Genomic DNA, 15,691 nt, shown 5'->3' with positions numbered 1-15,691 from the left:
TGACCGAATTGAGTTCTCCTCAATTTGCCGAGTAGAATTAATAGTGTCGCATTTCATGGAGCCAAAGACAAGCTCTACCTTCGAACCTCTATCTGGGTTATTCCCGTGATTCTGTTTCAATCAGACTAGACGACAATTTGGCCCTCGCCCCTCGTCGACAACAAAGTGATTATTTGAATCGCTCGATCAATCAATTTTATAGTAAATCGAAAATTGTAAAAAAATATTATTGGATTATGGTATTAAATAAGCAAACACATTTGTTAACTTTCAGAAATTATTTTAACTTTGCATATCTGTAAGACTTGACAGACAAAAGGCACTTCACACAATGAATATCTATAAAAGACTGAAGAAGTATTACAATATCATTTTCATCCCCTTTTATAAGTATAAATATTTCCTTTTTCCTTTTTCCGACCTCTTCTGGTCAGATGTATTTTAGAAATATTCAAATGTTATAAAAATTACTTAAATGAGAAAATAAAACTTAAAAAGAGTGAATTTTGTACTCGGGGGAATCCCCGAAAGCCAACAAATATTCACCACTCACGCGGTATTATTATTCTGTTGTGGTAGAATAATGCAACATCTTTGTTATTATTATTCGGCTTTGTCTGGGCGGTATTTTGGATGAGATTATGTAAATGAATCATTCGGAATTGTCGAACTGCACTCGGGATGTCGGCAAGCTGTTCATGACTCGCCCAGGAAACTGTTGGTATAGTTCACTGTGGCACTATAGTGATTCAACGAGTTTATTTTGGTCAAGCAAATGCAACTTCGGTCTTGAGGGTATATATATGTGTATATATGTACACTCTCCAGTGACCGCCACTCAGCAACAATCGGCTAACAACGGTTTATGGACAGTCATACTCTCTGCAGCTAAACTCTGGGGCCACATGGGAAAATATTGGTGTGTATTTGTTATTTTTTGTACTAGTTATCATTATTTCCCGTTTGGTACTTGCCATGCAATTGGCACTTGTCATACATACTTGTCAAACTCGAGATCTTTGGTAATTGCGAAGGGAAAATATTTGAACTGTTATGCAGTTTCTTTTTTGATCGTCCCATTTCATGATTTTATGATTTCAGAATAAGAATATTTTATTCAAGACTGGAATTTCAAGCAGCTTGTAATCATGGTTGCAATGCGGTCATGCGCTTGAAACAATTGGAACTCATTTCTTGAGGAAATCCATTGGAATGGTAAGGCGAATAATTTTTTTTTATTTCGATATTTAAATGGAAATAAAATTTATGAAATGAGGAGACTCTTACGTGAAGTTCATGTATGTTAAAGAATTGTTCAGTGAACTGGAATTAAACATCATCACCATGTTTTAGATCCCCATTAAATTCCTTGGATTAATAATTTTTCGAATGAGGAAAACAATATTTTTTTTGGAAATTGCAAATGTTATAAATATTTCCAAAATTTTATAACAAATTGAATTCTCATTGGCATTTATGAATAAATTCAATTTAAGTCCACATTCACAGATGAAAACGATTAATTAAATAAATTTCAATGCACCCGGGAAAAAAAAAGTAATCGAAATATTTTTTCCAAAATTTTCAAAAATTTGAATGGGAAATTTTTTTTTATAATTTAGATGGCGTTTTTTTTAGAATATTGGAAAATCAAAAGAGTAAGGAAACGACAATATAATTAAAAGAAAAAATTATATTCGCAAAAATTTCCAGAAAATTATAAAAAAAATTTCCGAAACAAATTTTTGAAAAATTTTTCAAAACATTTCCCAAAAATACAATTATTTTGTTTCCCGATGTTTTTTTTCAAAAGGAAAATTTTCTGAAAGTTTTCCAGAAATTTTTTGAAAATTTGGAAAAAATATTCCGATTGCAATTTTTTTTTCCGGGCACGTCATGTCACTTTTTTTTTCTAAATTGAAAAAAAAAATGTTTTACGCAAATTGCAGCGCATTTTCCGAGATTTTCGAATTGAGAATTATATTTTTGGGTGGAGTATTATAATGTTAAATACGGGCTATCATGAAATGATTCGTAGAGTCACGATATTTACATTATAATTCATGTATTGAAATGTCCAATAAAGCGGAACGGGGATGTACGATAGAAAACTAGCGAACCGGAGATACTAGAGGGATCTCCATCTCTTATGAATGAAGGGTATGTGGGTATGGAAAATAGGAATTCTAAACGATATCCTAGAGGTAACGGATGGGAAATTTTATTTCCACTGTGGCGAGTGTCGATGTACTCGGGGTTTTCGTTAACTCCTGGACATGCCATGCATCATTCGGAGGGTGAAAAAGAGATGAGGCGCCTTTTAAAAAATTTCACTAGTATATGTGAGGAAAAATCAACAGTCGGAGAACGGTGTGCTTTCATGGCCTCTTCTGTGCTTCTGTGACTGGAATAGAATATCAGTATCCGTGACTTTCTCCTGGGATACGTCAATTTCGTTGATGACACAATGAAATTCTCAGGAAAATTTGTCTGGGGGCTTGCGATCAATACAGATATATAGACCTAAAGCATTGAATTGCTTTTATGAATTCACAGAGAGCCTCATGAATTTTCAGTGAGAATTTATGAGCCTGTGATTTTGGAAAAAATCGTATCATCACGCATGACAACTCAATAATTTATTTTCCACATTACATACCCGGGTGAAAAAAAATTGTCATCGAAATGTTTTCCAAATTTTCGGAAAATTTTTGGAAAACTTTTCAGGAATTTTTTTTTATGAAATTAAAAAAATCAGGAAACAAAACAATTTTATTTTTGGGAAAGGTTTTGAAACGTTTTTCAAAAATTTCAATAGGAATTTTTTTCATATCATTTAGGTGGTGTCTTTTTTGAGAATATTGAAAAATCAAAAAAGTGTAATTAAACGAAATTATAAAAGAAATTATAATCGCAAAAATTTCTAAAAAATCATTTAAAAAAATTTCCGAAATAAATTTTTGAAGAATATTTCAAAACATTTCCCAGAAATACAATTGTTTGGTGTCCCGATTTTTTTTTGAGAAGAAAAATTTTCCGAGAAGTTTTCCAAAAATGTTTTGAAAATTTGAAAAAAATATTCCGATTACATTTTTTTTACCCGGGAATGAAAAACCCATTCCACAACTCCGCGAAATTCCCCTCATTAAAAATTCCGAATGAACCAATGTTCAATTAGTGTCGGCTTTAATTTTTTTTTTTAATCCAAGAAAGCCTTTCATCGTCCAGACCTCGAGCAACCCCATAACAATATCCATGATTTCCCTCAATAGTTTTACTTTAAAAAATGGAAACGTGACAGGAAAACGTTAGAGTGATATCGTATGTTCTCATCCACGATGTAGTCTAGAGAGGGATAAAGAGAGAATAAAGAGAGAGTAAAGAGAGAGTAAAGAAGGGCACGTGGAGTTTACGGGGAATTACTCCCCCGAGTGAGGGAGGTACCAACCATGAGAAGTACATGGGCTAAGTACAAGTAGTTCATACCCTGTGTACTGTGTAGTAGAGAAGACGAGTGGCAAGAAGTTGGAGTCACCGTCATTCGAATAGCCTAGGTAAGTTGAATGAGCTCTCGTGGAGACTTTCTCAGTCTTTCGCCCTTGAGTAAAACCATTTGCTCCACGCGAATCACCAAGTTACTCCAACCTGCATCCTCCAACTTCAGTGGAGCTTAACGCGACGAAAGAGAGGTTTAAATTCTATCCACTTGAGTTCACGAGTCCGGATCCCTGAAAATAGAGGTATGGAAAAGCGTTGACAGATACTTGAAAAAAAAATCAAATCCTTCTAATATATCATATTTTTTGTACTTCATTAATTATATTAATTAATATTGATTCATGAATTTTTAGTCTGCGCGTGAGTCTTCAATATTTTTTTATTAAAAAGTCTACCCGGGTAAAAAAAAATTGTAGTCGGAATATTTTTTCCAAATTTTTCAAGTTTCTGGAGAACTTTCCAGAAAATTTTTCTTTTTAAACAAAAAAAATTGAGAAACAACATAATTGTATTTTTGAGAAATGTTTTGAAAAATTTTTCAAAAATTTGTTTCGGAAAATTTTTTTTATAATCTTCTAGAAACTTATGTGAATATAATTTTCTAAAAATTATACTGTTGTTTTCTTACTTTTTAAATTCTTCAATATTCTCAAAAAATACATCATCTAAATTATAAAAAAAAATTCTGAAAAGTGTTCCAGAATTTCTTTGAAAATTTGGAAAAAATATTCCGATTCTTTTTTTTTTACCCGGGCTATTATGAATATTGTAATAATTGTGCATATATACACTGTATTTTATTAAATAAATAATAAATAAATGTGAAAGAACTTTTCCAAAAATCCCAAAAGCAATTCTAAAAAATGTCGAACGGAGCAAAGACGTTGGAGCTGTTGCCCGCACTGGAAAAGATCGAATAATATTACAACAATAATTTCTGAATCGAATAACTATGCTGACGATTCCCTCGAATTAGTTGTAATTGTATCGGAGATGTATGTGCTACAGCAGTCGAGAATGTGAAAAACTCCGTCATCATAATGAGAGTAGGCGTTCTTCACCCCACGTAATCGTTAAGAGTAGAATTGATCCGATCGTAAAAATTAATAGAACTAAGGGTGATCATTTCCAAGTTACCCAAGGTTTGGAAACAAAAATGACAAGAAAAATGGAATGCCGTCCACAAGGGGAGATCAAAAGGACGACCTGAGGGCCGTAAATGGAAAAGCCTCAGAAAGTCGTGAAATAGGAGACGCCAATATTAAAATCTCTCAGATAATGAAGAAATCCCTTTAAACCAGTGATAATCCCAGTGCGTATAAAATATTAATTGGATATAATAATATAATATATCATTAAAAAATGTCACTTCAAATTTTCAACTTAAAAAATCTGAAATCTTTGACATGATTTTTTATAAATTCTGCATTAACAAATCCATTATTCTAAATTTCTTCTGATTTATAATCTAAATATAATATAAATCAATTTAAAGAACTAGATGATTATTTAAACAAATACAGCAAACAAAGACTTGAGGATTACCTTCAAGTCGACTGTTCATTTTATTTGGATTTTCGCGAGAATAAAATATGGAAAAAAATTATCTCCCGACATGTTCCACTTAATTGCCTCCACAGATACCGCATTATCCTAAAAAACAATCAGAAGCTCTTGAGCTTTATCCAAAAAAATAGAAGGATTACCCTCTTACACGGCAGCCTCAGCAGTCGTACAAAAAAAAACAAAATAATTTGATAAAAAAGACTATTGGAGCTCACGGACATGTGATGTATGTCCCGGATACCCTGATTGTATTCCTGATTAATTGCCGTTGAATTTTCGGCGATCATCCTGATTAATATCCCCCAGAGGATTCCTCTGGAACCTAGAATATTATTATTCTCACCTCATCTCTTTTTATTTTTCCAAATTTACGATTGACTGACGTCATCGAGGGATGAACAAAGTTGAAGAACCTTTTAGCTACGAATTTCAAGTAATTATCGAGTTTCAACCCACCAATTTTAAACTTCCGGTTCTTCTACGGAATACGACTTGAAGAGCTGCATCAAAGTTTTGGATCGACTCTTATCAATATAATTCAAGACTCTTAATTAAGTCATATCTGGGGAGAGATAATTAGCCAGAAATTTTGGTGTTTGAAATCCCTTAGCTTTAATTTATAAATAGTAAACATTGGATTTGTTGGATGTTCAATATTAAGTGCATAAGTACTTGAGTTCCTGTTGAAGTTTTCAACTTTTATTTCTCATTCCATCTTAAAACGAGTAAAAAAAAATTCAACGCAAGATTCTTCTCGGAAACAAATCAAATCGCATAATTAGTTATAAAAAATTGACTCTCACAGGTTCAATAATAAATATTTTATAGTCTTAACCAGTTCTTCGATTCACTGAATCTGTAACATCACCCTTTGAATTCGTTCCAGAAGAGGTTGCACAACGCCAAATAACAAATTTCATTAATTCCAGTAATTTGTTTCACCAGTGGGTTGTAACATAAATTTGTTGAAAGTTAACGCCCAAAGCGTAAAATGCAGTTAGCGGTAGTCGGCGAGTTTTCACTGATGCAATTACACCGAATAATACAGTAATTTGTACCTAATCAGGAGGTGAAATTTTCCAGTAAAAACTCCGAGATTTTGAAGAAAGCCATGAGCAATAAATTCCCAACAATTTTGAGATAAAAAAACGTGTGAGTAAAATTATTCTAGACTCGACGTCAGTAAATAGTCATTATTTCCTGGAAAAAGGCATAATTTCTTACAAACCGGATGCTCTCATAAAAATACGAGAATTAAAAAAATTCTCTCTCCAAAATTATTCAAATTATTTACCCGGTACTATGAAGACTTAGACAAACTGACTAGTTGTCCACCGATTGCATTACGCTGTACATATAGTTGCGTAATTAAACCCGCCTATCCTATGTCACAGCTAAATATATAAATCAAACATTCGGCGAAAGTGAGATGGATGATGGTTTGCAAATAGAAGCATGTTTGCCTCCATGAAGCGCTAATTGCAAATGATTTAATGTAAGATAGTACGTCGAGGTTCAATATTGAATTGCATATTGTTGTTAAAATAATCATGTGTTACGAACAAACTTTACTGAAACTCGCGGGGGATTTTAAAACGTGACTGACAGCAGATTATCGACGCGGAATTAACGGATAATAATGCCCAGCAATATTCGTCACGTATGCGATTAAGGACGGTTAACGTTGCGTGATGGAAATATTTCTCTTTTTCATGTCGAGTGTTTGAAACTAGAATTGTTGAGAGCTTGCGGTTATGCCACTGGAAATTTAATATTTATTACTTGAATGGGGGAATTTATGAATTTTAAGTGTGAGGAAATGACGGACTTTTTTAAATCTGTAAATGTTAAAACAACAAATTGTTTTTTATCCTGAAAATACCAGGAAATTAAGGCTTCAATTTTTAATAATAATGGGTTTTTCTCACATACCGGAAATTCATCATCACATGTGATTGAATTTTCCGTAGATTGAAAATTCAGGGAAATTACCGCTCGAATTTCCCACATTTTCACGGCTTTTCCGCGCCTCATCGCTCTGCCAATCGAGAATTACTAGAATGTTCACGTTATTAAATAATTCTTCAGTAAAGGGTTGTTAAAAATTTCCGGTTTTTCCGTTGGAAACTCTGCACGAAATTTTCCAACAATGCAGCATGATTATCACATGTCCGGAGTTCAGAGACATTAAATTCTTCCCCGGCGGATTTTCCGTCGAATAATTTATCAATAAAAAATTCAACCGAATAATAAACCACAGTGCAGTATTTTCCGTGAAAGGGTCCAATCCGATTTTGTCGACTATTTCAGCTTTATTTCTCCGAAGATTCTAGTACAGAGAGTAATTAATCCTCTTGATAACACAGGGCATGTAAATCCTGGTGGTGTAGAGGAGAATACATGAATTTTCCAAGGAAAACAAAATTACCCAATTAAGGGTGAGAAAATTCCAGTGTCAGGGGATTAAAAAGGGCGGATAATAACGGTGTAGAGTAAAAAAGATTAGACCATTTTGTTCGATTCACGTAGGATCGATAGAATCCTATCGAGGCCATATCGTGGTACATCACACGCGGTTTCGACCGAGCTTGTCGAGATGGTGAAACGGATGGATGATAGTCTGTATTGTATTTTACAAAAAGAAAAATAAAATGAAACATCAATCTTCCATTATTAAGGTTTGTACTCCAACTCGAGCTTCGGGAATCAAAATAAAGTTTCAATCAACAGGAGGGGGGAGCAACCATTGAAAGACCGATTTTCAAGAGACTATTGAAATTGATATAATAATAATGAAACATGATTCGAATTATTTATCTGATAACTCGCGAAATTTTTTTTATAAAACAGAAAAAAAATGGGAAAAACAATTTTATTTTTGGGAAAGGTTTCGAAAAATTTTTCAACGATTTAAACAGGAAAATTCTTTTTATAATTTAGATGGCGTATTTTTTGAGAATATTGAAAAATTTAAAAAACTAAAAAAACAACCGTATAATAAAAAAAATTATATTCGCAAAAATTTCTAAAAATTCTAAAAAAAAAATGTCAGATCAAATTGTTGAAAAACTTTTCAAAACATTTCCCAGAAATACGATTGTCTTGTTCCCCGATGTTTTTTTTCAAATAAAAAAATTCTAAAAAGTTTTCCAGAAATTTTTGGAAAATTTGGAAAAAATATTCCGATAACAATTTTTTTTAAACCCGGGACACTAATCTCCAAAATCCCAATTTCAAATCCCAGTCGATCTAGCACCCCCTGGGGGATTACATGACCAAGAATTAACGTTTAACTATTGGAGCTTGGCAAAACTTTGAATCTAGCCAGTACATATATATCCCCCCGGATTCCGACAAGTTGAGCATTATAAATGAACTTATAATTCAATTCGAACATTCAATAAATTCGGTTTTCTCCGTTGTTAGTGAATTCAACCTCCGACAACAAATGACAATTAATTTCCCTTTTAAACTCTCCCTTCAACATTTCATTGCAAACAAATTTGATTTTTTCAGAGAGACAACACAGCACGGGGGAATCAAAACTTCATTAAAGATTGATGACTCACGTGTCGAAACGACAGACTATCCCTAGCAGTAATTTGTTTGTGATGGGATGAAATCGATACTGATGAAGAAGTCGGAAGGGAAAGTCGGTGGCACAAGTGACTGGAGCTAGGAAGAACACCAATACAGATGATCAAAGCAATGCAGATTGAATGTTTCCTCTACAACGAATGATTGACTTTTATACGAGTTGAGAACGAACGCAGAATTACAAAGTTTATGTACAACATTCCTCTAACATTCGGTTTCAAGACTGAGAGAACATTACGGACCGTCAAAAATTTTTTTGTCCCAATATCAATGAATAAATACAATATTAAAAATAATAACGTTGAAAATCGATGATGAAAATTATAGGATATATCATAAATATTGGAAATTAATTCAATTAGCTCTATATAAAAATAAACTGCGAGGACAGGCTATTTTAAATGCAGGAAATAAAATGAGCACGTGACATCTATCCACTGGTATTCTTGGTGACAAAAGGGCGAGAGTCAAAGTACAGTTTTCCTGATGATTGGGTAAATATAGACGAAGTTATTCTCGATTTAATGCTAAATATCAGTCACTGTGACAAGTGGTACGATGGTGTATACGTCCGGTCAGACAGCCAATTTCTTTCCACACTTTTTCGGTGGAAATAATTGAGGGTGTAATTATTTTAATTGCATTACGTAGATTGCAGTTAAATATTCAATTACAGGGACCGGTGGAGATGTAGAAGTTGATCTGGGTAATAAAACAGATGCTCGTTGGGAATCAAACCTTTTCAGAATGGTTGCTTGATCCAATAGGTCGTTTCATCTTACATCGAAAGCTGTAATACACATCTGGTGTTACTTTCTCCATTATATTTTACGCCTAGGGGATACGAATTTCATTTAGATGATGGTAATATGAGGAATGTTGAAATATTCAATTTTCATATTTCGATTGGTTAATGCATTATGTCACGTTGTAGGTTGCGAGAAAAAATGTGAAGTGTCACATTTGAATTGAATTTCTGATAATTTAATTATTTCATTTCTATTGCCAGATTATTCTCAAGGGTTTTTTTCCGCGGCATGATTGTCGGGATAATTGTGCGACAAATCGTTCGTTAAATAATTTTTTTTTTTAAATAAATCGGATGTTTTTGAAATACTGAATATTTTCTCTTTTCAGCATCCGGTGTGACGCTGAAATTCCAAAAATTGATTATAAAAATTGGAACACCGGAAATTTAATTGTGATCACGAGGAGGCATTACAAAATTTCATTTTTATATTTTTCGCAGTTCGCGGGGAAAAATTGGAAGAGTAGAATTGCTAGTAAATCGCGAGTCCACTCGCATCGGATCGATTTTTTTTGCGGATAGACGGAAAATGATGTCGTTACAGAACAGGCAAAGAAGATTTCCTGAGAATTTATGAACAGAGTGTTTCTACCCAATAAACTCCCCAGCAGACAATTTATCAACTGGTACATCACTCGGTAATAGACCTGGTACATCAAGTGTTGTACAAAATGAGTGAAAATTATAATGGAAAAAAAATGAATTTCATTCTCATGAAAAAATTGAGTGGAAACATTCCACATTTTGAATAAATATGATTGAACACGAAAAAATAAAATTTTTGAAAAAGTATCAGGGGAGCATGAAAATCGAGGAGGTATTCGCGGAAATTTGAAAATTCAAAATTTTTGAAAAAGTATCAGGGGAGCATGAAAATCGAGGAGGTATTCACGGAAATTTGAAAATTAAAAATTTTTGGAAAAGTATCAGGGGTGCATGAAAATTGAGGAGGTATTCACTGAAAATAAAAAATTCAAAATTTTCAAAAATTATCAGGGGAGCATGAAAATCGAGGAGGGATTCACGGAAATTTGAAAATTAAAAATTTTTGAAAAAGTATCAGGGGAGCATAAAAATTGAGGGGGTATCCCCGACAATTTGAAAATTCAAAATTTTCGAAAAAGTATCAGGGGAGCATGAAAATCGAGGAGGTATTCACTGGAATTTAAAAATTCGAAATTTTGAAAAATGTACCAGGGGAGCATGTGGTGCTCTCTCTGTCTTGGGATGAGGTACTACAATTCCTGTGGCTCACTCAAACCCCCCGAACTGAGTCTCTACTTTAGCCAATCCCCTTCGGCGTGAAGCGGAGCGAAAGGGGAACGCCACGCAAAGTGGCATCATCGGTCGCCATTTTAGAAGTCGAAGTGAGAGAATCAGTGACCGTCCGACAAAAACTACAAAATTATCGCGTTCTCTTGTCATCATCATTGTCATTTTTATCCTTCCACGTTGAACCTAACAATCATCCAAACATTGAGACAATAATCACTCCTTTCACTCCTCCCACCCTGTGAGACAACTCCAATTTGTTCCCCTACCACATTTTCCTTTAGTTGTATTTTTTTTTTCTATACAACCGTTCGATAAACCAACAGTTGGAGGGTGCTACAACCAGCGTTGATGATTGGAATTCCGCGGGACGACCGACATAAAATTACGGTTAAAATCCGAAATAATAATATGAAACGAAGCTCATCTCGTGATACACCACCACCCAGAGTTAAACGAAGCAGATCATCGATAGGAAGGTAATTGAAAGTGTGGGAGTTGCCTTTTTTAGGGACGCCATTACCCTTGGGCTTTGGCTTCACCCATTCATCAATTTATTCCAGTGGCTTCCTTCTTTCAATCAGTTATTTGTTTTTCAATAATACTGGTGTCGATAATACTCCAGAATGGAATCATTATTGTGTCAATTGTTATTTATTTATTTATTTATTGTGGAATTATGCTGTGCTACACAAAAAAATATTGGTTTATAATATTTTATTTTACTGTGATAAATCGTGAGCCCGAACGATTTTTTGAGGTAAACCGACGTGGAGGTATTACTGAATGTTTGATTGTGGTGAAAAATTTTGGTGTTTGTATTGTTTATTTTGAAAATGTGATACTGCTCCGAAATAGTACTATCTGTGAGTCATTTGTTTGATTTATTCGTGTGAAGTTGTGTTTACATTCTGTGATGTCGAGTCTCCGACGGAATATTTTCTATTTTTTAGTCAAGAGAATGGATGGAGGAGGTAAAAAAAGACTTTTCATTTTCTGAGTCATTGAAAAATTGCCATAATGATTTTGACGTCACTCCGATTGTTAAAGGAAATAATTGTAGAATACGAACAACTGGAGAAAGAATAGTACAAAAAAAATGAGGAAAAAATATGAGAAATATTCCTCTCAGTGAGTTTCAGTCTCACAAACTCTTCTATTTCCCCAGGTACGATGAGTCGAGCGACGAGCGTATAACACCAGACAGAATTCGTCGTCGAAGCCGAGGAGCTCGTAGCCCAAGTCCTCCACCCCGAGCCTCATCCCACGCTCGTTACGTTGAATCTTCATCCCACCGAGATGATTATCTCCGTCCGCCAGCTCGTGAAATACCCCCAGAGCGTCAATATAGCTACAAAGTTCTCTGTGTCTCGTCGATCCACCAAAAAGCCAGCGATGAGATAATCAAAGACACCCTCTACCGAGAGTACAAAAAATTTGGTGAATTCTCAATTCGTATCTCTCACGAGCTAGACGATCGTGTAGCTTTCGTCTGCTTCAGGAGCTCAGAGGATGCCAGAGACGCAAAGCATGCAAAACCTCGAATAATAATTTACGACAAAGTAGCGATTGTGGAGCCAGTGTACGAGAGACCAGAGACGTATCGTCGAGCCCGTTCAATCAGTCCTCCAGAGTACGACAGATATTATGCACGTTCACCAGGTCCTGAACGTCACCGGCCAATCGAACGCTACGAGAGAGTTTATGGTCCACCTGTTGGAATACCACCACACCGAGAAATGCGTCGAGAGGCTATTCCTCCACCTCATCACGACTTCGTACGTCCGCCAATGCATCATGGACCACCACACGTTCATCATCCAGGTGGTCCACCCCATCACTACGGCCCACCTCGTCACATGATGATTCGTCATCCTGTTCATGGTTTTGAGAGGGTTGAAAACAAAAAGGACAAATTTCCAAATTATCTCCATCACGTCTCCCCTGAGGACGATCCATTGGCCACAAGAACTCTCTTCGCTGGGAATCTCGAGATTAATATCACGGAGGAGGAACTGCGCCGAATTTTTTCAAAATATGGTATTGTCGATGATATTGACATCAAAAGACCACCACCTGGCACTGGAAATGCTTACGCTTTCGTCAGATTTCAAACTCTCGACATGGCCCATCGCTGCAAGGTCGAATTATCTGGTCAATACATTGGCAAATTTCAGTGCAAAATTGGTTATGGAAAAGCTACACCCACGACTAGGATCTGGGTGGGTGGACTGGGGCCGTGGACATCGGTGCCTCAGCTGGAGCGAGAGTTCGATAGATTTGGGGCAATCAAGAAAATTGATTACATCAAGGGTGACAGTAATGGTTACATTTTGTATGATTCTATTGATGCTGCGCAAGCTGCAGTTAAGGAGATGAGGGGATTTCCCCTGGGAGGACCTGATAGAAGACTCAGAGTGGACTTTGCCGACGTGACACCTGGCTTTGGCTTCAAACCAAGACCTTATCCAGAGGAGAATTCCGGTGAATTCAGACAGAGGCCAGTGGATTATGAGCCATACGAGAGTTATGGGGGAGAGACAGAGTTCAGTTATGGATCTAGGGGCTTCAGAGGTGGACGAGGTGGATGGCATGAACGTCGGGGTGGTAGGGGTGGATCAAGTGCAAGTTATCGAAATACTTATCCGGAGGGATACGTCAGGGAAGAAGCAGAATGGCCTAGCAGGCGACCACCACCTGATATTGAATATGAGACACCAAGATTGAGACGATCGATATCCAGGGAGCCAGGTGTTGACAGATCAAGATCGAGATCTCCGAGGAGACGACCCATTGATTCGGACTCAGATTCTGAAACGACGAGGACGGGGATGTTGTCAACATCGAGAACACTGGCTGAAGTTGCAAGAAAAGCCATTGGCGTCTGGTCAGGTGCTCTAATTCTAAAAAATTCACTCTTCCCTGCCAAATTTCATCTCACGGATGGTGACACTGAGATCATTGAGGCACTCATGAAGGACGAGGAGGGAAAACACATGCTGAGAATCACCCAGAGGCTCAGACTCGATCAGCCAAAGCTGGATGATGTTTCTAAGAGAATTCAAACCTCCAGTTCGCACGCAATTTTCTTGGGACTCGCTGGATCCAGTGGTGCTGTTACTAATGAGGATGCCAATGTTCAGACAAGACCACTCAGAAATTTAGTATCTTATCTCAAGCAAAAAGAAGCTGCTGGGGTTATTTCATTGCTTAATAAGGATACTGAGGGGACTGGGGTCCTCTATGCTTTTCCTCCTTGTGCCTTTTCCACTGAATTATTGAAGAGAACCTGTCCAAGTTTGAGTGAAGAGGGACTCAAGGAGGATCATCTCGTTATCGTTGTTGTCAAGGGGGGAAGCGCATAAATTGAGGGGAAATCCAGTCTTCCTGGAATTCTACATTGGAGTTTTTTACACGAATCGATGTGATTATTTTGAATTCTCTTCCAAATTTTTAGGGGGGACGGAGAACGGTTAACTGACGATTTGGAAAAATTCATTCGTGTGTCTGGGGGGAGGGGTGAAGGATATCGTAATGAAAAATTTTATATATACATATATATTTTTTTTTCTTTTTTTTTTATTCAAGTGGAAGATGTAGGTATCGCAGATGGGGCGGATTTTTTCTTGACTTAAAAAATTTTTAATTAATTGAAAATCGAGGAAAAATGTTGGACCAGTGGTAAAATTGTTTTGGCACTTGGCCTTGATTCATTTAGAAAGTAGAAAATCATAAGGCACTTATATATAAAGTACATTTATATATGAAATAAGATAGGGATAGAATGCCTGAAAATTGAGGAAAACATGGAACTAATCTGCTATTGATTAATTAATTATCTCATTAGGTTTAATGATTAATCAACATATATATTTTTTCCTTTTTTTCTCCCCCTCGTCATGGTCGTTTCATTATAGGAAGATTTACACATGTGTGACGTAAACTAGTTAAGTGATTGTGTCATTAATGAGATAAAAACATTTGAGAAATAATGTGAATAAGTTTCGGGTTAGTTGAACGAAATATGAGGAAAACTGTGGATTTTCGATGATATCGAGACTAATGGAGATAATCAATTGTTTCTTTCGGACACTGTGGCCCTAGTGGTGGTGAATGTTGAAAGTTAGTTAGAACCTGATGAATTGTGACGCGAAAAGAGCCCGATAAAAGAAAATATTTCTTTCGTTTCATGAGGAAAATAACAGCGATGTCCACATGATTAGAGGAGGGAATAAAGATTTTTTAAATTATCGAATATGGTGGTTCAAGTGCAGAGTCGATGTGTACGTGGATAACTGAATTTGACGATCAATCGAGAGAATTTCAATATGAAATTAAACACGAAAAAGAGAAAACGAAATGAAAATTAAAGCATCAGCTGAATAGTTGCGATTCTTGTGTAAAGTGATGTAAAAATGATTCATTGAGAAAAAGAAAAACAAAACGAAACGAATTGAAAACGAAAACGCATTTGATAAAAGTGAATTGTTCGTGCACTCGTCGACGTCTCAGAGGTATCGGGAACCGTGTATACCAAAATGATGAATTTGAATTGTGTTTTCAAACATGAGATATCTAATGAGTATGTTTTTTTTTTTTTGTAACTTGTGAAGTGCCCCGATGTCCAACGAGCGTCGACGAGCCATTAAAAAGGTGCAGTGGATTTAAAAAGTGTATCAGGTGTGTCTGAAAGATGCAAAAATCTTTATCATTATGGAAAAATAGATGCAGCAGATAAAAATGATATGGTTGTGTGTTTAATTTGTTCAATCGCCCATAAAAAAATTCCGAGAATAATCTACTGGAGGAGATGAGGCGACTTTCGATGCAGATGAATCATGTTGATGAGGTGTTAAATTGAAGAAATGTCTTGGAGTTCTGTTGGTCATCTTTTGGTGCGCAGTGAAGTTTCATGGAGGAATTGAGAATAGAAGGAATTGAAAAGAAATG

General features: G+C 35.7%; 1 protein-coding gene and 1 long non-coding RNA gene across 2 annotated transcripts; both read left to right on the top strand.

Moving 5' to 3' along the window:
* Positions 1 to 785: 785 nt before the first annotated feature.
* Positions 786 to 9,701, top strand: LOC105265332 (uncharacterized). The gene is made up of 3 exons (XR_892063.1): positions 786 to 919; positions 1,102 to 1,215; positions 8,581 to 9,701. It is a non-coding gene; the product is annotated as an uncharacterized lncRNA (long non-coding RNA).
* A 1,102-nt stretch (positions 9,702 to 10,803) lies between these two features.
* Positions 10,804 to 15,485, top strand: nito (RNA-binding protein spenito). Its single transcript, XM_011302771.1, has 2 exons — positions 10,804 to 11,220; positions 11,910 to 15,485. Exons 1-2 carry the CDS (start codon positions 11,093 to 11,095, stop codon positions 14,104 to 14,106), a joined length of 2,325 nt encoding a protein of 774 aa, XP_011301073.1. The 5' UTR covers positions 10,804 to 11,092; the 3' UTR covers positions 14,107 to 15,485.
* Positions 15,486 to 15,691: the final 206 nt, after the last annotated feature.

The sequence above is a fragment of the Fopius arisanus genome, unplaced genomic scaffold (assembly GCF_000806365.1).
Source record: "Fopius arisanus strain USDA-PBARC FA_bdor unplaced genomic scaffold, ASM80636v1 scaffold00029, whole genome shotgun sequence".
Lineage (NCBI taxonomy): Eukaryota > Metazoa > Arthropoda > Insecta > Hymenoptera > Braconidae > Fopius > Fopius arisanus.
This window is presented reverse-complemented; position numbering and strand designations above follow the sequence as displayed.

Excerpts from the sequence above, each read along its gene's own strand:
- nito (XM_011302771.1), top strand. The coding sequence starts at position 11,093 with ATGATTGGAATTCCGCGGGACGACCGACATAAAATTACGGTTAAAATC. Across the intron at positions 11,221-11,909 it reads AGCAGATCATCGATAGGAAG|GTACGATGAGTCGAGCGACG; the intron begins GTAATTGAAAGT and ends CTATTTCCCCAG.